This window comes from Oncorhynchus mykiss, chromosome 2, assembly GCF_013265735.2.
Source record: "Oncorhynchus mykiss isolate Arlee chromosome 2, USDA_OmykA_1.1, whole genome shotgun sequence".
In the NCBI taxonomy this organism is placed as follows: Eukaryota; Metazoa; Chordata; class Actinopteri; order Salmoniformes; family Salmonidae; genus Oncorhynchus; species Oncorhynchus mykiss.
The window spans coordinates 31,629,865-31,649,214 of NC_048566.1; the positions used below are offsets into that span (position 1 = coordinate 31,629,865).

General features: G+C 46.0%; 1 protein-coding gene across 2 annotated transcripts; it reads right to left on the bottom strand.

The window, feature by feature from the left end:
* Positions 1–2,021: 2,021 nt before the first annotated feature.
* Positions 2,022–18,814, bottom strand: LOC110486999 (PR domain zinc finger protein 1). Of its 2 annotated transcripts, none has more exons than XM_021558905.2 (7): positions 18,301–18,814; positions 11,036–11,353; positions 9,057–9,176; positions 7,792–8,044; positions 4,527–5,587; positions 4,288–4,416; positions 2,022–4,163 (listed from the first exon to the last, which is right to left on the bottom strand). In XM_021558905.2, exons 2-7 carry the CDS (start codon positions 11,330–11,332, stop codon positions 3,570–3,572), a joined length of 2,454 nt encoding a protein of 817 aa, XP_021414580.1. In that variant the 5' UTR covers positions 11,333–11,353; positions 18,301–18,814; the 3' UTR covers positions 2,022–3,569. The 2 variants fall into 2 exon arrangements, with proteins under 2 accessions (XP_021414580.1, XP_036801629.1); XM_036945734.1 differs by lacking the exon at positions 18,301–18,814 and adding an exon at positions 13,847–14,041.
* Positions 18,815–19,350: the final 536 nt, after the last annotated feature.

Below are 19,350 nucleotides of genomic sequence, written 5' to 3' on the forward strand. Positions count from 1 at the left end.
TGGTTTCTGTTTTTGTCCTAAAATGGGGTCGACTTCCTGTCAAGATGGGCTAAAGGGGACAGGTTCGGGAAGTTCTATGAGGCAGAGAGAGATGTATCACATCCCATTGAGTTTGATGACCCCCCCTTCTGCTTGCGTAATGCTGTCCTTGTTACAGTATATTTATGGCAAAGCTAGGGTTTGTTTTCCGGAAACATCCTCATCGATGGCGTCAGCCTGGAAGGGAACTCACAAGTTGGTATTTCGTTGTGTGCATATGCGTGTGTGTCGTATGTGTGTCGTATGCGTGTGTGTCTACGGTTTCATTGATAGAAACTAAGACACACATAACGAAAGAGTCTTGTGGAGAGAACATTAACTTGCAGATGGAGACGCTAAATACAACTGACACTTTTGTGTGTAAACTATCGCTTAGCTTTATTTACTCCTCTGTCACACAGCCAGAGTGTGTGTGTCTGTGACAGTGAAAGAGAGGGAGAGTTGTAAGGTCCAGAACCATACTGTTTTGAGGCAACATGTTGCCATCTGAGTTTAAGAGATTTATATCCCATGTTCGTTTAGGAACATGAATAGCACCAATGTTTGCGTGTCTCAAGGGTGACTCCACCAAAAAGTATTTCATTTCACAATGTTCGACAACACCATAAACCAATAACGTGTTACTCACATTACCAACCAGTTGAGGTGAGGTCCCCAGTTAGGTTTAGGGAAGCCCAGTAAGTCTGTTTTCACCCACTCAGTCAGTCAAAAAAAGTACCATCCCTAAGTCATGCTAGCTGGGGCAGTGGAACTTGCTGTGTCAACATCTGATTGTTCCGTTTCCCTGATAGTAATAATAGGCTGTTGGAGAGAGAGCAAATAGCCCATGCTACGTTAAAGCGAAAACCATTGAGTCAGAAGGTGAGAGCACAGGATGTTTTCGGTTTGACAAAGAGCACGTAGGCTACGCTACAAACTCAGACGACAGTTCTTGTTTGCTAATGCAGAAGATTCACAAACAGGAGCAAGTTTATAGGCAAATGGTAATGGCTACATTCCAGCTAGTCTTGAAATAAACCAAATAAATGCTAGGTCAGAAACATGAATAGCTCAGCTGTGCTAGCTAGCTTAATGTTTACATTATAATAGAGCTTGTTTATGATTGTGCCTTGTAGGTCTACATACAGGCAACTGCCAAAATAAAGGAAACAAGTAAACGAGGGTTCTAGCGGATGGCTCTGTTACGGTTTAGGTCCACTCAACCCCTTTATGTTGGTGTTTCCTTTATTTTGGCAGTTACCTGTACGTGCCTTACTCTGAAACCATAGTAAGGTGATGTCTAGTACTTTTACACTGCCCAAAACTATTCTGTTTTACTTGACCAGGAGGTAAACAGGTATGTTATGCTGCTGTGTATACTACACTGTGGGTTTGATTGTAGAGAGCCTGCAGTCTGTACTGAATTATTCACTTTTTCAATGAGCAGACACTCATGAGGAAATGGTGCAGGATAAACTGAGGATAAAAGACAGACCACAGTTACTATTGCCGTGGGGTAGGGGGATGTGTTCCAAATGTACTCTTATTTCCTTTTCCTGTCTTTTAGTTTAGCACGGCACACAATAAACTTTATTTTTAAATGGACAAACCTTCAGTCCTCTTTACTACATATCGACCATGCATGCATGACTAGAACATTCGTAGACATCTTGTGTTGAGGTCAATGAAAGGTTTGTGTGTCTTCTAAATACACTATTCTCCATTCATTCCATCCCTTGGAAATTCTTCCAGTGTCTTGATCTAAACCAAAAAGGCATGCTTACCACTTTGATGATGCCTCATATTGTCCTAAGCAAAGTGGTGTCTCATTAGTTTTAACTAGCTACCTCTCCTGTCCTTTCCTCCATGATCACTGATCTGGGGCTACATGAGAGGTGATCTACCAGAAGCCATAGAATACTGAGACCCTAATGTCTGCTAGCTGCTTCTCCTAAAGCACAATACCCAAAACAGGAGGCAGATAAAAACTCACACACAAAGAGTCAGATTAGAACTGTGGACATTTATCATAAATTTACATTTTGCACATAAATAACTATGTAAACAGAGACAGTATTTTTTTTCCAATTTCTCTCCTCTAGGGCTAAAGATGAAAGGGGATGCTTTGGTCATACTTTAGGGTTGGAGGAAGAGAGGGAGAGAGAAAAAAAAAGAGAATGGGGACTGATGTGCAACTGCTTCCAGGTCACCGGCATGGGGTCAGTTGCTATGGAGACAAACCATATGTCATCTTACAGCCATTATAACAGTCCAATCATATTGAATAGTGGGAGGAGCACCGGCAATTAAGTCATAAAGGGGAGGGGCCAGTGCATAAGAAGGCCGAGGTGCTTTGGTCTGTGCCATTTAAGAATGAGAAGGGGGATACATTTTTCTCAAACAAAACAAAAACTACAAAACCACAGCTAAAGAGCTAACACTTCATCACAGACAAACAGTACTCTTGGTCTTCTTTTCGATTCTTTAAAAGTCTCTTCTTTTTGGTGTGTTTGAAACTAAAGCCAAGTAAACTTTGGTTACTCGCCTCGAATCTGACAAATCCCATTTGAGAAGGTTTACTTGGTCCCCTTTTGCTATTGACAGTGTTTTGAAGTTCCCTTGGACTGTGGGCGGGGGGGGGATTCCCGGACTCACAGTCTTTATATGCTACATATTGAGCAGACTTCTCTGCACTTTGGATCATGTGGAGCTGCACTCCAGTTCATTTTGGAGTCTTCAAGTAGCAAAAGCAATAAATAGAAACACACTTGCCTTCAGTTTCCCTCTGAACAGACACACACATACTTACACTCCTACTCACAGGCATACAATCATACACACATTGAGGTAACTGTTGTTGAAAATATACAAACAAACAAAAAGCCCTTTTTTGTAGAGCTCAGGATGAGCGTGGACATAGGGATGCTTGCTGGACGGGTCAGAAGGTCAAGCAACACCTTTTCTTTCTAATCAACAGTTCTGTTCACCTTTGGCAAAACAAAGTTGTGACCTTTGACCCTTTTTTAACCTGCTATATTGTTTAAATAAAATTTAAAAAAAGAGAAGTGGGCACCCCTGCTTCTCAACAGGTCACACAGGACAGATACAGGCAGAGAGAGAGAAAGTATATACAAAGAAATGGCCCCAGAGTGAAATCAAAACCAGAAAAACAAACAGTAAATTACAATGAATTACCTGGTCATTGTCAACATCACTTCCACATATTGCTTTTTGAAGACAAAATAATTGCATAATAAATTAAGGAGGTTATATAACAAATTGAACAAAAATAACACTTGGAAAAGAGACAAATAATAGTAATAATAATGATATGAAATCCAGGGTGGATGATTGTCCTGTCTTAAGTGTAGGACACAGTGGAACAGTTTAGTAGTCTGGGGACAGTGTCTCTTGGAGCCCTGAGTACAGAAGTCCCTGAAAGTTTGAAAACCCCAGTCGCTACAACCATCAAAAATATATTTACACTCATTGCTCCTGCTAACCAAGTTCTCAGAGCCACAGTCTGACTCAACGTCCTTCAAACGGTGAGCTTAAGCCTGTTCCTCGGACTCCTGCTTGATCGTGACGTTGGAAGGAAGAAGCGGACTGCTTCGGCGCAGTTTGATAACCGACGTCTCATTGACTGAATTGTACAGGCCGTAACCTGTAGACTGGAGCTCACTGGCGCCGCCCTTGTGGTGGTGGTAGCCGGAGGTCTTGAGGTCCATCTCCCTCCACAGCATCCCCAGGACCTGCTTCTCCAGGACAGCCTCAACCTCAACCCCTCCCTGGAGCTGGTCCAGCCTCTCAGCGTGGTCGCTCATGTCGAAGCGCTCAATCTCCTCGTTGATGCGCTGGAGCTCTTCCTGGGTGGAGGGGCTGGGGGTGGGGCCACCTGAGGAGGTGACGGCAGCCAGACAGTAGCCCTTCAGGTGTAGCCGCAGGCTGCACAGGTGAATGTAGTGGCGGTGGCAGTGGGGGCACTTGTGTGGCCGCTCGCGGGAGTGAAGGCGCTTGTGCAGCTTGAGGTGGACAAACTGGGTGAACTTGGCAGGGCAGAGCTTGCACGAGTAGGGCTTCTCACCCGAGTGGAGGCGCAGGTGGGTCTTTAGGTTGCTGGTGCTGCTGAAGCGCTTATGGCACACCTGGGGAGAAAGAGGACAAGTGAAGGGTTAGAGGAGGAAGTTCAGCGTTGCTTATGTATATGCTGCTGCAGCTAGCTAGCTTAATAGGCTTGGCGGCTAGCATAGAATTTGTGGTGGCCTTTACCGAGCACTCATGGGGCTTCTCTCCAGTGTGCACCAGGAAGTGTTTCTGCAGGTGGGCCAGCTGGGTGAAGCCCTTACTGCAGGTCGAACACTTGAAGGGTCGCTCACCGCTGTGGACACGCAAGTGCACCTAAACACAGCAAGGACACAATGATACGTCAGTTGGGTTCAATGCAAGGGAACACAAAGTAGTCTGGCTGCATGGAATGAAGGGAGCGAACAGAATGTCTCCAGTCTCACCTTGAGGTTAGAGAGCTGGCCGAAGGTCTTGCTGCAGACGTTACACTCGTACTTGATCTTGCCGTTCTGCTTCTTGAGTGGGTAAGGCAGGGTCTTGTAGCCTGTAGAGCCACCACCACGCTTCATCTTGCTCAGGTTCATGGCCTCCTCCTCTTGCCGGCCGCTGGCACTGCCCAGTAGGGCTGAGGTAGGCTTGGTGGGCACACGCTCGCTAGGGGCTGCTGTGCCCGCTGTAGGGGAGCCGCTGGTGGGGGCGTGGAGGTGCCCGTGTGGGTGAGGATGAGCATGGCCAGGGTAGGGGTGATTGGGGTAGTGGGGGCCGGCCTTGTCCTTGAGGGTGGTGGCGGCCAAAAAGGCACTGGTGGGGGCGGAGTGGAGGAAGTCCCTGTGGGTGGAGAATGAGGGGTGGGAGGAGTCAGGCAGTAAGAACCTTCTCCCCGCCTCCCCAGGCAGCAGGGGCATGTGGGGGGGCAGCAGGCTGCTGAAGAGAGGGTACATTCTTGGAAACATGCCCCCAACAGTGGGCACCCCACCCCCAGGTAGTGGGTAGTGGTGGGGTAGCATGTAGCGGGAGTAGTGGGGGCCGGGAGGGTAGAAGGGCGAGGAAAGGGGGGCGGCTGGTGGAGAGTAGCCTGGGAAGGGACCCAAACCTTGGGAGTAAAAAGAGGATGGGGGTGTGGGTTGGGGAGCTGCGGGGCTACCGTGGGGGCTACTCTCCGGACTGCTCCGCGCCGACGGACTTGGGGTCGCTGACGACTGGTTGCCTGGTGATCTGATCACTGTGTAACCAAACTGTACCGGGCTGGTCTTACAACTCAGGAACTCTTCAGTCAGATGAGGGTGGGGGCGGAATGGGGGGTAGAGGGCACGGGGGTACAGAGGTCGCTCGGGGCTGTCAGCACAGCGGGGTCGCGTGGCCAGTGGCCGGCTGGGCTCCCTCTTGCTGGAGGTGGTGGGGCCCCTGAGGATGGAGGAGACACTGTGTTCTATCTTGACTGGGGCACTGCTGCTGCTTACATGCTCCTCACTGGCCTGCTGCTTGGCTTCCAGCAGAGACTGCTCTGTAGAGGGTTGAGAGAGAGAGGTCAGACACTGTTCTCCCTCTGACTGAAGACCCCGTTTCCCTTTGACTTGGTGTCAGGAGCATTTTAAAGTGCCCACAGGAAGAAAAACTTATCTAGACATGTCTTTAGCTTAGGAGAAATAATGGTCTTTCAGCTGTAGAGTGTGAGGGGGGAGGAGGGGTTAGGAACACAGTAACCCAGTGGTCCAATTAGAGCGACAGATTTGACGAACGATCATGGGGGGCTAAAAGACAGGAAGTGAGGCGTGACGGCTGCCTCTGGGCAGGGTGTGTGTGTGTGTGTGTAGAGGAGGTGGTCTGGGGGCAGATAAAAATCAAGATAAAATCCAAATGGGGGCAGGGCTGATTGAAAGTTTCCTCTCCAAAGTTTGGCCTCAACCTGCCCTCTCCTCCTGACTCTCTCCCCCTGTCTCTCACACACACACACACCATGACAAAGAGGCCTTTGTCGCTTCCAGGCTACACACTAAACGCCTCTGCATGTCGGTTAGCACATCCTCACCTGTTAAACCTCCATCAGAGTTGGGATTTAGAGTGGACATCAATCCCATCCATTTACTACCCATTGTACCTTTACTAGAGGGTCACAAATCTGTGTGTGTGTGTCTGTGTGTGTGTGTGTCCACTAACTTGTATATACACACATTAAGCTTTCCAGCACTCGACAGACTTTCAACCAACACAGTGACCCCCACACCACTACTGCGGCAGTATGTAAACAGAGGTTATCAGTGTGCCTCCCCCCCCTTTCCTCCTCCCTGTCCTCCCCCCCAGATAACACCACTCCCAGCCCTCCTCTCTTTCCCCTCCTTTCTTACAGAAAACAAACAGGGTGGCCATCTTGGAGATATCAATCTGTCAGCACAGTCCCGCCGCCAGGAAGTTCAAGTAGTCAATAGAGGAGAAGCTTTTCTTCCTCTCTTCCCTCCCTTTTCTCTGTCTCTCCACTTTTAAAGTGCCAAATAAATTAGGGAGAATGCCAAGGAGCCGTCAGCCCGTCATACACAAACACGCACAGGGGCACGTGTGCGCGCACACACTTTTGAGATTAAAAGAGTGAGTGTGTTGGAATGAAATACCTCTCCGGGTATGTGTGTGCTTGCATGCAAGGGAGAGGGGGTGTGAGTAGGATAGTATGCGTTTGAACGAACACACATTTAGAACAGGAAATGCTAACAGGTGCCATATGTCTGTGCAAAACGTATTGTCATTGATTGTCACACACACTCTCAAATATGGAGAAAAAAACAGCTGTCACACAAAGAGGGAGAGCGAGTGGGAGAAGAGCTTGAGTTCAGTCATTTCAGACCAGCCAGTTCTGCTGACTCACACATAACCAACACACACACACACACACACACACGTCTGGTTCTACTATGACTGGGTTAATGGAGAAAGACACAGGGAGAGAGATGGACCGAGACAGAGAGAAGAAAAACAGAAAGAGGTGAGTATGATGTCATTCCCAGGTCAACAGGGACCCCTGCAGTAGTGGGGTGGTTTAATTACAGGGGCCATAGAGAAAGAGTAGGGGCCAGAGGGGCCAGTACCATGAGGGCGCCCAGGCCCCTGTGTCTCTCTGCCCCAGGAGATGTGCATCTCCCGGGGAACTGTAGTCACTACCTACTACACCTGGAGGCAGAATGCTGGCTCCTTCCATCCCTACTCTGTCTGGCGCTCTCTCTCGCTCACTCTTTTTTTCCCCTCCAATCCATCGCATTTTTGTTGTTGCTTCCTCACACACTTACTCATATTTGCATTTAGCTGATTGACTTTATTTATGACCAGAGTGACCACACACACGCAATGGTGGCGCTGACAGAGATGAAAGGTCGAGGGGCTGTGTGTGGTAATGCCAGGCTGATGTTCAGAGAGGAAGGAGACGTGGCTCCCCTCAGAAACACTGTCAGGCTCAAAATATAATATACACAAATATACACTCTCGCGACACACAAACACTGAGCAGGTAGGTGCTAAATAAAATAACTCACACTCAAGATGACCATGGAAAGTTAATCAACATAACACCAATAGTACACTATACTTCCAAGGATACAATGTTATTACTATGTAATAAAGCATTGCATACAGTATATGATCATCATTATATAACTGACAGTTTACAGTGTTATTACTATGGTATAACATCCATGTAATAAGGTTTCATATGAAAGGTCTTACTGAGTTTCTGCATCATGAGCTCTCCAGAGGGCGGGTAGTGGAGGCGGTGAGCGAACTCTGGGCAGTACCACACCAGCAGCTCGGTGCCAGGGGGGATGGCCCTCACCGTGTAGAAGTAGATGTTCGTGCCATTCTGGCACGCCGCCAGGTTCTGCTCCTCCGCCGAGTGGGCCGGGTTGACGTAGCGCATCCAGTTAGACCGCTCCTCGTCCAGGCCGTCCACAAAGTGGTGGAAGTCGCCCTCCGAGTAGATCTGAGGGGACGGAGAGTCGGGAAATGGTCAAAGGTTAACGGGCAAGGAAGACTCAATGGCAAGTTTAGAACGCTCTAGAAAAACTGTGCCGAGTAACGACTAAATATGTCGACAAATCATATTTTCAGCAGCGCGAGTGTAATATCATTAAAGTGTAGACTCGTTAAATCTCTCCCCTCCTACACTCCAGACCTTGTAGCCAGTTATACAGACAGATGGTGAGACAGCGAGTAGGAGCCTCTCCCCTCTTATACACGTCCAAAAAAGAGTTGAGTCAGAGGATACGTCACGCTGACAATGTCAACGACACTCATTCTGAATCTTTCCCCACTCATAGACCAGCCTCTCTCCTATCTGACTGTGGCCATCAACATCATCACCGAGAGAGGCCTATAACTCTGTGTTGTTGTGGCTTGCCTGAGCAAGGGACATGAATAGAACGCATTGCTATGGGATGTTGTTGAATCTAGGTGAGTGCCTGTGTGTGTGTGTGTGTGGGGGGGGGGGGGGGGGGGGTGCTACATTGTCATTGTTCCTGGAAGTGACAAGCACTGTTCCTGTGTACAGTGTAAAATAGTCATATTCCTCCGCCATTGTTCCACTACAGTTCTTACTGTACTAGCTGCCACACTTACTGATCAGACAACCACTATTGAACAGCAGGCTTCACCCAGCAGATGTATCATGATGAAATAGGTGTTGAGGGTGTGTGTGTGTGTCCGAGACAAGTATGTGTATAAAAACTGCATACACACAGGATGTACCACACACACACACACACAGTGGAGAGCCTTAGTCTCAGAATGATTAGAGAGAAAACCCCTTCTGTCTCCATACACAAACTTCTTCAGAATGCAGAGACCCTGGCTGTGACGTCACACTCAGTCAGTCAGTGGAACAGGAAATGACCTATGATTGTTTTTCTTCCTCTGTGGCTGTCTTTTACTGAAAGTGAAGCGCTCGCTGTGTGTGTGTGTGTGTGTGTTAGTGGACAGGAGGGAAAACCACTCACCCTCCAGAAGTACTTCCTGTTGGCGTCTTTGGGGACGCTGTCTGCAGTGTAAATCTGACCCACCAAGGGGCCGAAGCGTGTTCCTTTGGGGATGTACTCTCTGCTGGCCACTCCAATCACCTACAGGACAGCGATAAAGACCATTAGTTGAAGTGTGTGTGTGTTCTGTGGTTAGAGGATTTACGTTATCACATCCTGCCAGGAGGTCACAGTCTTCACATGAAGACGGCCGGAAGAACCCATCACGATCAAATCAACAAACAAGGCTGCCTCCCTCTCTGTGTGTGTTTAATTACTACTCTGTACTAGAAATAATCTGTGGACTTAGGTGGGAATTGGACAGTCACACTTTTTCCTCAAGCCACATTTGCTGTGCGTTTTAAGTGTGTGAACATAAGCAAAACACACACCTAACCCTTATCCAGTGCCAACAGGAAGAGTTAGAAAGAGTTTCCTCTATCTCACCCAGGTTGTGACACAAAGCATCTCGCCCTCCTCGCCTCACCTTCTCTGTTCCTTTCTAATTGACCACAGGGCCACTCCCTCGGACACCCACTCTCCTAACCACACAACACACCCTACCACATCAAAACAACTCATTATCTAAATAGACTGTTCGCCTTAAGAGGAAGATATCCACACCTGATATTGAAGCGCTTTTGTTCCTTGCAAAACAATTTACATTAAAAATAGAAGGAAAAAAAACTTGAAATGGGAGGGAGGAAGGAAGAACAGCAAGGGGAAGTGCATCTGTCTGAAACTGAGGGATTATCAAACCTAGACGTTCAGCTTATCTCCTAACCATGAAACTCTGATGTATTCACCACACCCCCTACACACAGTCTACACTTGCACGCAGGCGCTCGCACACACACACCCTTTCCCTCTTCATGCATATCCTACACAAAACACCCACCCCCTAAAGGATTGGGAAATCCCCCTTCCCATTTCCACCCCAGGGCCAGACCATGTCTCAAGATTAGGGGTGTTTTGAGGATAACTTATTAACTCACTTTACAATGCTCTCTAAATGACTAAGTCAATATCCTTTGATCACTGGTAAATGCTATATTCTTTCCACATCCTCTCATTTTCCTCTATCAATCTTAGTGGTCCCTTCTGTGAAGGTGATAAATATTGACTGATACCGTATCAGGTCGTAAACAAACGTGGTGGGAAACACTCATTCTCACACACACAGGGTGATAAGAAACAGATGAGCAATGATGAGAAAATCTATTAACTGCAACCAAATCATGCGGTCTTGATCAGGTTAAAACCACAAAACGCAACACGCTCCCCCACCTAACCTCGTGACCCCTCGCACATATTCTACAGTGTTCAACAGTTAGACTGGGGATCAGTTCGGGTTGTGAAGAAGGTGATATTTGGACAGAGTTGGACAGGTAGGTATGTAGGTAGGGAGAGTTGGGTCTGGTCTAGTGTAGGACTGACTAGTGCGCCCTCTAGGGGATAGAAGAGACAGCGCGACAAAGTGTGAGAACATCGAGGGATAGACACACAGAGACAGGTATGGAAAATGGTTATCAGGATGTGTGGATGAAGCTCCTGTCAACAGCAGGGCTAAGTATGATTAATGACTTCATGGATGGGTGGGAGCTCATTTCTCACTGCGGAGGCTCTGTAGCAACCTGCATCACACCTCAGAGTGTGTGTGAATTCCCCTCCACACTGGGCTTACACACCACTCCTACAACACATACAGGTCGTCGCCGTGCTCCAGTGTGCGATCTTTTACAACGAGACACGCTCCTCGCCACAATTTCCCCTGGCTGACATTTCTCCTGCTGTCATATTTTACCTAAAGTGGAGTCATGCGAGTTTGGGAGGGGGGGCATATGGGTTTACAGACGGTGTGTGTATTTATGTATGTATATACACACACACACACACACACCACACACACACACACACACACACACACACACACACACACACACACACACGTGTCCTCCTACCTCTTTGGATTCCGCAAGTTGTTTGAAGGCCAGGTTACGAGGCAGCGAGGCCTCTGCTCTCGTTAACCCCTCGCTCTCCGTTCCTGCCTCCCGCGGAGTATCCTTGACGATGTAGGTACACTTCTCCTCAAACTCTGCCTCCGTCCACTTCATCATGTCCGCCTCCTCCATCTTAGAGTCTGTGTCGGTGGCCATTTTGGATCCTGTGCCCATCTGAGTTTCCGTGTCCCTGTGGGGTTCTGTGTCCATTTTGCCGACGTCGTGCTCTACGGTGTGGGCCCCCTCGGTAGTCAACATGGCCGAGCTATGAGAGGTAGCCTGAGAAAGGGAGAGCGAGTGAGGAAAAAAAAAAAGATCAAGAGACAGACAGATGGAGAGAAGGAGAAAGGAAAAAATGTAGAAGGGGAGAGATGAGATAAAGAGAACAGAAAGAAAGACAAGGGGAGAAAAAAAAGGGGGAGCGTTATTATCCAGTATGAGTCAGTGAGTGGCGAGTTCCTTTGAGACTGGCTGACTAAGCAGACAGTGTCTGTGCTCTCTCTGTGGGAACAAGAGCCACAGTCGACCGACCCTACTAGCCTCCAGCCCAGGACAGTCTGATCCCCACTACTCTCTACTTAGAGGGAAACACTCAATCACAGGAAACCATCAACTCTATTCAAATAAGTTACATAAAAACTTATTGAATCCAGAGTGAAAAGTCTATGAATGTTTTATTACAGATGAGTTGTGACCCAAGAGTATGTATGTGTTATATACTGTATGCTGATCTGGATAGTGTCTCAGGGCAAGACCGATTGGTCAACCTATCTGCACAAGTCATTGGTCAATGGCAGCCAAGCTGTGAGTCCTTTCTGTGGGCTATGTAAGTTGGCATAAGGTCAGGGCCAGCCACACTACGCACCCCCCCGGTCTCTCTACCCTCCCTCACCCTCTTCATTCCCTCTGTACCCTTCTCCCACTCTGTCCAACCTACCCTTCTTCATTCCCTCTGTACCCTTCTCCCACTCTGTCCAACCTACCCTTCTTCATTCCCTCTGTACCCTTCTCCCACTCTGTCCAACCTACCCTTCTTCATTCCCTCTGTACCCTTCTCCCACTCTGTCCAACCTACCCTTCTTCATTCCCTCTGTACCCTTCTCCCACTCTGTCCAACCTACCCTTCTTCATTCCCTCTGTACCCTTCTCCCACTCTGTCCAACCTACCATTCTTCATTCCCTCTGTACCCTTCTCCCACTCTGTCCAACCTACCATTCTTCATTCCCTCTGTACCCTTCTCCCACTCTGTCCAACCTACCCTTCTTCATTCTCCCTCCTTGTCAAACTGTCAACATCAGTATCTTAATCCCCCTCTTCCTAATGCTCTCTCACTGTCCCTATCCCTCTCCATCCCCAGGGTGGAAAAAGAGTCACAAACAGGGGAAGGCGGAGGAAGGAAATCCTGTCTGGGTCTGAATGGAGCTAAAATTGGAAGCAGAGTAGCGGAACTGGCAAATCATCCCCAAGTGTGTGTGGGACAGTCGGGAGGGAGCGCCAAACTTTTCCATTTGAGGGGCCACAGCAGCACAAACAAACTTCAAACGCTCCCCACCCAAGACCATCTCACACACACAAAAAAACAGTGTACGTAGAATAAATGATCGTATGTCAGATTGTCAAATTTCAAGGCCGATGATAGACTGAAATGCAACCTGATACGCCGTCACATAATTCAGGAAAAACGTACCATAACCCACACCAGAAATCTACTTGGCCCTCCAATAATCTCCAAAACTAAATCACAACTAAAACCTTGACAAAATTCCCCAAACCTTGACCAAATTCAACATGACCCTATACTCAACAACATTCACTCAAGCCAACAAAACAGGTTCCTAGGAGACTAGTGTAATTAATTAACTTCTGGAAGAGTAACAGAACAACAAATCGCTTTTCCAACATTTCTTTAAAACAAACTGTACGGCAAACAATATCCCAAATAATTACATACATGAAATTATAATACAACAAACTAGGATATTCCATTTCAATTTAGAGTAGATCCTTTCAAACTATTTAATATTGTGATATTATTTATTGGACATTGATTTCATGAATATCCTTTAAAAGGGATTTAAATATATAGATAAATATAATACCAAACACTAGTCGAAATCTGTTCCTGCTAATAAAGACGTCTTTCTATGACAGCTGTGCAAAACTAATACTGAAACTGAGAACCTGGCCAAAAGCAACTGATTTACCCCCCCCCCACACACACACACACTTCTGTTCAAATATTCGATAAACACTACTGATATCGTTTAAAAACAGACTTTGAAAATACAAGTTTCAAATTTAAGCAAGCTATAACCAATGACAATTTCTGGAATTTTAATAATTAAAATCATTCTGCTGAAGTGGAAAAACTACAATAAGCTTTTAACAATTTAAACCATCTCAATACTCAAAATGATTGCATTTAAATATTCTATTACACAATATATTGAAAGTTTAACAAACTCATTGCATAATGGAGTGGCCAGACAAACAAGGAGAAAACCGTATGACTTATACAAATAAGTCATAAAATAAACCTTCATATTTGTTGTCACTGGATTCATTTAGGAAAGTCTTTGATTCTTATTACAAGCAAAACAAATGTAATACACAACTTTAAATTAAAATCCTCAAAACTAATCATATAATTTAGGGAAAAAATGTAGCAAATATTTCCTTAAAATAAAGTGAAAGTACCAAAATAATAATATATATTTTTTAAATTCTACAAGACTCTTTCTCCATTGACTAGGGTTCAGTAGCGTACTCACCGAGAAGCTTTGGTCCCAGCCACACATAGGGCCGAATGATCTATCACCTGGGTGAGAGTGTTTATGTGCGCACGTGGGACAGGTGCAGTTCACCCTCTCCCCCTCTGATCCAAGCACTATTCCAGAGTGTGAGTGCTGTGTGTGAGCGTGTGTGTCTGCTCCAGTGAGTGCCTTCTGTTTAACTGACTGCCCCTTGACAAGTGAGGGAGATGTTGATTCACTCAGTGGTCCCTCCCTCATTCAGTCTACACTCCCCCTCTCAAGGACCGCCCACCACCATGAGGAACACGATCGCTTGCAGCTCATTCAGGGTAGCAGTGGCAAACGCACAATGCCCTATGGAAATAGCAGGCGCTTTCACCTGAGGCATGAGCTCTTGCTGCCCCACACAAAAAAAACACACAACAATATCGATTGGAACATAAAAGTACCATCACACACCTGAACATAAATTCAAACATTCTCCTGCAGTCTTTGAAAAACTTCAATAAAATTAGAAAAGGTTGCCAGTTCCAAATCAAAGTCTCAAAAACATATTCCCTCAACATAGGTGATTGTTGTGTAACGGTGCCACTATTACATATCAACAACCCCCCACAAACACACATAGATTGGGGGAGGGGGGGGGGTGTTTATGAGTCTTAATGTAGAAGGAGGACATCCTGTGACAGTGACTCAATGCCCCTATACTGTTTACCCAGCACAGAACTGAGGACAGACGTTCCTCTCACACACACAGATACACACCCTCTAGAGGGCGACACTGGACTGACCTCATGGCTCAGTCTCACCAACACATCCCTCTCTCCTTCCCTTTCTATCTCTCTGCCTCTGGTAATAAACTGAGGCATAAAAAGACCAGGGCTTGCTGACCCTGGTTAAATACACCACTAAACACTGTCTCTCCTCCTCCATCTAGTCCTCTTTTTCTCCATCCGTGGTCTGTATATCAGATCCTCATAGCAAAGCCCACTCAAAGCAAGCAACCATGTCCTGGAATTCAACTGGAAATCCCCTACTCTCCCCCTCTTGATTGACATTAGTCTTGAGTGGGGCGGAGTGGAGCGAGGGCTAATGAAGAATGATAATGAAGAAAATAAAACATGAGGCAGGGGAGGGCGGCAGGGAGGGAGAGAAAGAAAGGACATAACCGGGTCTTCAATCCCTCCCTCTTCCTTTCTTTCTCCCCTCCCACTGGAGACAGAGAGTTGACCACATCACTCGCTGCCTACTCCTTCCTGCCAACAGACGACCCACCGGTCCCAAACACACACACGATCTGCACCCCAGCTGGTCTACATGATCATGCTCTGTAGCGACCAACCCCTACCGAAAAAAAACATCTCCCTCCCTCCAGAAAAACAAGTTAAGATTTCAACTAAACAAAAAAAACATCTCCCTCCCTCCAGAAAAACAAGTTAAGATTTCAACTAAACAAAAAAAACAAGAGGGAAAATAACATCTTATCGCTTTTGAAAGTCACATGTGGTCCATCCCTACCCGCTTGCTGGCTAGGAACAATCTGGGCCCAGTAGGCTCTCCTGATCCCTTTCCCCTCTCCCTCTCTCTGCTTAAACTGTAAAGGAAGGAGGGGGCGCAGGCAGGCCTGAGGCTGGGGGGGGGGTAGGGAGGGGTCCCTCTGCTCTGAAGTCAAATGGCTCTTTTTGTTTATGCGCAGGCCGAGGAGGGTATTTAATGTGGCCTGCATGCCTGGAGGAGAGGGGGGGGGCACACAAAGAAGGGCATGGGGACCTCCTGTCTCTGTTAGTTTTACAGAGGGCTCCTATCAGGGCTAAGAGTATAACACACACAGCATAATTGTGGTGCCAACACATCAGAAGGAGGTAGGGATTATGAAAAGAAAGAAGAGAAAGGAGGTGAGGATGAGAGTGGGTGGAATGGGTGGGGGTGGCTAAACCACAGGTGAGATTAGCAGCCATTCCAAATTCCTGGTTCCCTCTGAGACAAGAGGCAAACTTTATTGACTTCATAGCAGATACAGCTTAACGGTCCTGCTTTTCATGTTCTTGTTGTCACAAAAAGAGAAGTACTGGCTACACTGTCCATTTCTCATTCAAGGGCCCTGACTGTTATTCACATTGTGAGAGAGTTTGAATATCACAATCTTCCCAAAACTTTCCCCACAACAGCAGTGGATCTTATCTTGAGAGTTGATCTGGAGTGTCACTGATTTTCTCCCCTTTGTCACAATATGTTTTAATTCCGGTCTACAGGATGCCTCTCACAAGATCATAGCAAGAAGATTGTTATTGACCATTTCCTGTGGCGTGTGTGTGTGTGTGTGTGTGTCAAACGAAGCTTGTATCCGCTTGAACTTTCCTCAAAAAGTGTGCGCGGAGGAGGCACAGTGGATTTGGGTGTTGTTCTGGAAAGAGTTAGACCCTCAATGGAGGAACCATTAGGGGGGGGGGTTAGGCCAAGCCATTATCCCATTTGGGCTGAGGGACCTGTGTGTGTAGACGCGTGGCATGCGTCAGGTCGAGCCCCCCTACAGCGTAGAGCAGGGTGGGGTTGAGGCATTGCAGTTGCTCTCATCTTGCCAATCCACCACGGCTGCACACACACACACACACCCCCCCCTCAGCCATCTGGAGGGACTGTCCACACAGCGGACACGTGTGTTACGATCAACACCACCAGACAGTCACCCTCCTTAACCCAGAGGAAGAGCTAATCATGGTCTATTTGGCACATGCCACTGATTACATTGTACTTTTCATTACGAGTGAAACAGGGGCCAGTGGCATTGACACACTGCTGACAATGAGGCAAGGAAAGAGGGGGGAGTGAGAGTTAGCCCATCAAACACTGGAGTCCAGATAGAGCTGGCCTGCCACTATCACAAACGTCAAATGATGTAATGACTTCATCACTTCCTGTAATAAAAATACTACAACGTTTGCTTCATAACTCAAATGCACATTTCCCAAATATTAGATTTATGAAATCTTAATTTTGCATTAACTCAAAGACTGAACAATAGTTTAGAATGACAATAATAGTGTAAGTAACAAGACTGAGATTCTCTTGTTTTTCACAGAGAGAAACTGATGTGTGCGCGTGTGTGTGACTGATACCCTGGGCAAAACGGACTCAACTCTAGAAACTATAAATGAAACTTTCAACCACTAAATCGAGAAACCTATTTAAGCTCGCAGACCTTTTCCGCAGGTAAATGTTTACCGAGGTTCACAGTGCATTCCCGTAAACAACCCGAAACGTGCGCCCAGTCACAACCAGAATCACATGCCTCTTCTTTTCGGCAATGTGAGGGAAGTCATAAGCCTACTGCACACATAATGATGAGCACAGCACTTTGTGATAACAACCTTCCAACGTGGCTGCGTCATCGGACAAATGTCGAATTACTGACATTTGTATGATAGCATTGATAAGTATATGTAAACCACACCATGGTTTTAAAAAACGTTTAATACACCTATGAGCAGAGTGGGCAACGAATCATAAAAGAATAGGACAGGACATATGATCCTAGGGCCTTTGCTATAGCCCAACTACCGCCCACGACAGCTGTACTTAAAAAACAATGTTTATGTAGTTGTCAGGTTGTGGTATGTGTTACACTGGACAGATATAGGCTAATGTACCATACCCCCGTGCCCGTGACAGCAAGCAAAGCGTTGCGCAGCGGGTGTTCAACTGTTAAAAACTGTCAAATGCCCGGTCGGGCACATTTGCCAGTTTAGCGAACGCCATGGTGTAAAGATCGAATCAGGACAATGAATAACCTGTGCAAGACGAGATTGTCGGATAAGAAGCGAAACGGGGCTAACAGGTCAACTCGTCCAAAATATCGGGTTGTTATCCGACTTATTTGTCGGGTTAAAGAATGTAAAAGGACTGAACTGTAGGCTACGCAAAAAAAACTCACTTCCAGTCATGTATACTATGCAATCACTTTCGATTCATAGCAGGGTCATTCAATGCGACTCAATTCAATTCCTTATCGCATTCTTAACTGAATGACCACACAATTCAATTTTTTTTTTCATCAGTAGGCTAATATAGACAGAGTTGCAACAAACGGGAAGAGGATTTTCAGAAAATGATTTAATTTAGCCAAACAATTGTGAATTTGTAAAAAATATTGTTATGCAGTGTTGCGGAGTAGCTTATCTGTAGTTTATAGTAGCCTACTATTAAGCAATTAGCCTGCTAAACATGAAATTAGGATAATGTTTTTTTTATGGCGACAGGTTCTATAGCCTATAGGCTACATACACAACATGCCAATAACCTAAGGTGGAAGGATGTGAATGAAATGCGACAACGTGAAAATGTCGGCTGCTCTAATGTCTTAATTCAAGACGAACTTTTAGCCTACACTAAACAACGTAGCAAATACATGTAAACTATTCAATGTTGTTTATCGAACGGCAGGGACCGAAGCGGGGTGCAAGAAGCTCTTTTACCTGTCCGCGCTATGAAGCTCCTGTCGCGGAGCGCTGGAAGATATCCTTATCCCAATTTCCAAACTCAGGCGCTGCTGGCCTAGGTCCGATCGTTTCTCTTTGTAGTGCGTGTATCCTATGAAATTGTCGAGGTGAGTCTGTAGTCTACAGTTGCCATACAAAGTAGCCTACCCCTTCTTTCCGCGCCCAAGTCTGCTCCACCCAAAACTGTAATTAGGATTAAGACAAGCAATTAACAAAACAAACTCTCCTGCGCCGACGCTTTCGATAACTGATGGAGCAATTGTTAGTTAAAGTAACACCTCCCGTTTCCAACATTTGCATTGTGCTTAAAGGACATTAACATGTTCGTTTAGGATAGCCTAAATGTCGAGGAAGTTTTAGACGCCTTCACCCCTCTGCACCCACTGTGAAGGCTGCTACAATTTAACAGACGAGACAATGAATCAATAGGCAATAGTTACAAAGTCACGTCTTTGTAATGTGCATATTTGAACGATTAAAAAACTTAAAAGAAAATGGAAAATTTGAAGCAATAGGTGAAATTCGAAATGGATTAATATAAGACATTGAACGCTTTATTGATACGAAATCAAGGACCATTCTGAAATAATTAGCCTATTTATTAGGCAGAGGCGGGCCTACCATATTCTACCCTGTCAGGCCTTTAATTCTTTGGTAGAAAAATATTCTTAAAGGAATCGTTTTTCATCAAGCAAAAAAAACATTTGATCAGGGTTAGTCTATTTTCTGAGCGTTTTTCTTTTTAAAATTGCATCCAAATGTTTGGATGACATTTTTGGTCAATTTGTTTTTGTAAAACTTAAACACATTTAATTGTAATAAAATACATAATATTTGCTTTAAAAAAGTTATCATTATTGGTAGGCAAATAATGTAAATATGTGGCTTAGAGCACCAGAAGCGGTCTGGTTATATTGCGGTCTGGTGAAGGCAAATCCTGTGTAGCCTAGTCATATTGCCACTTTTTATGAGAATTTGGAATTTGTATGTGTGTGTTTGACTACTTACTATATTACATTTATTTTA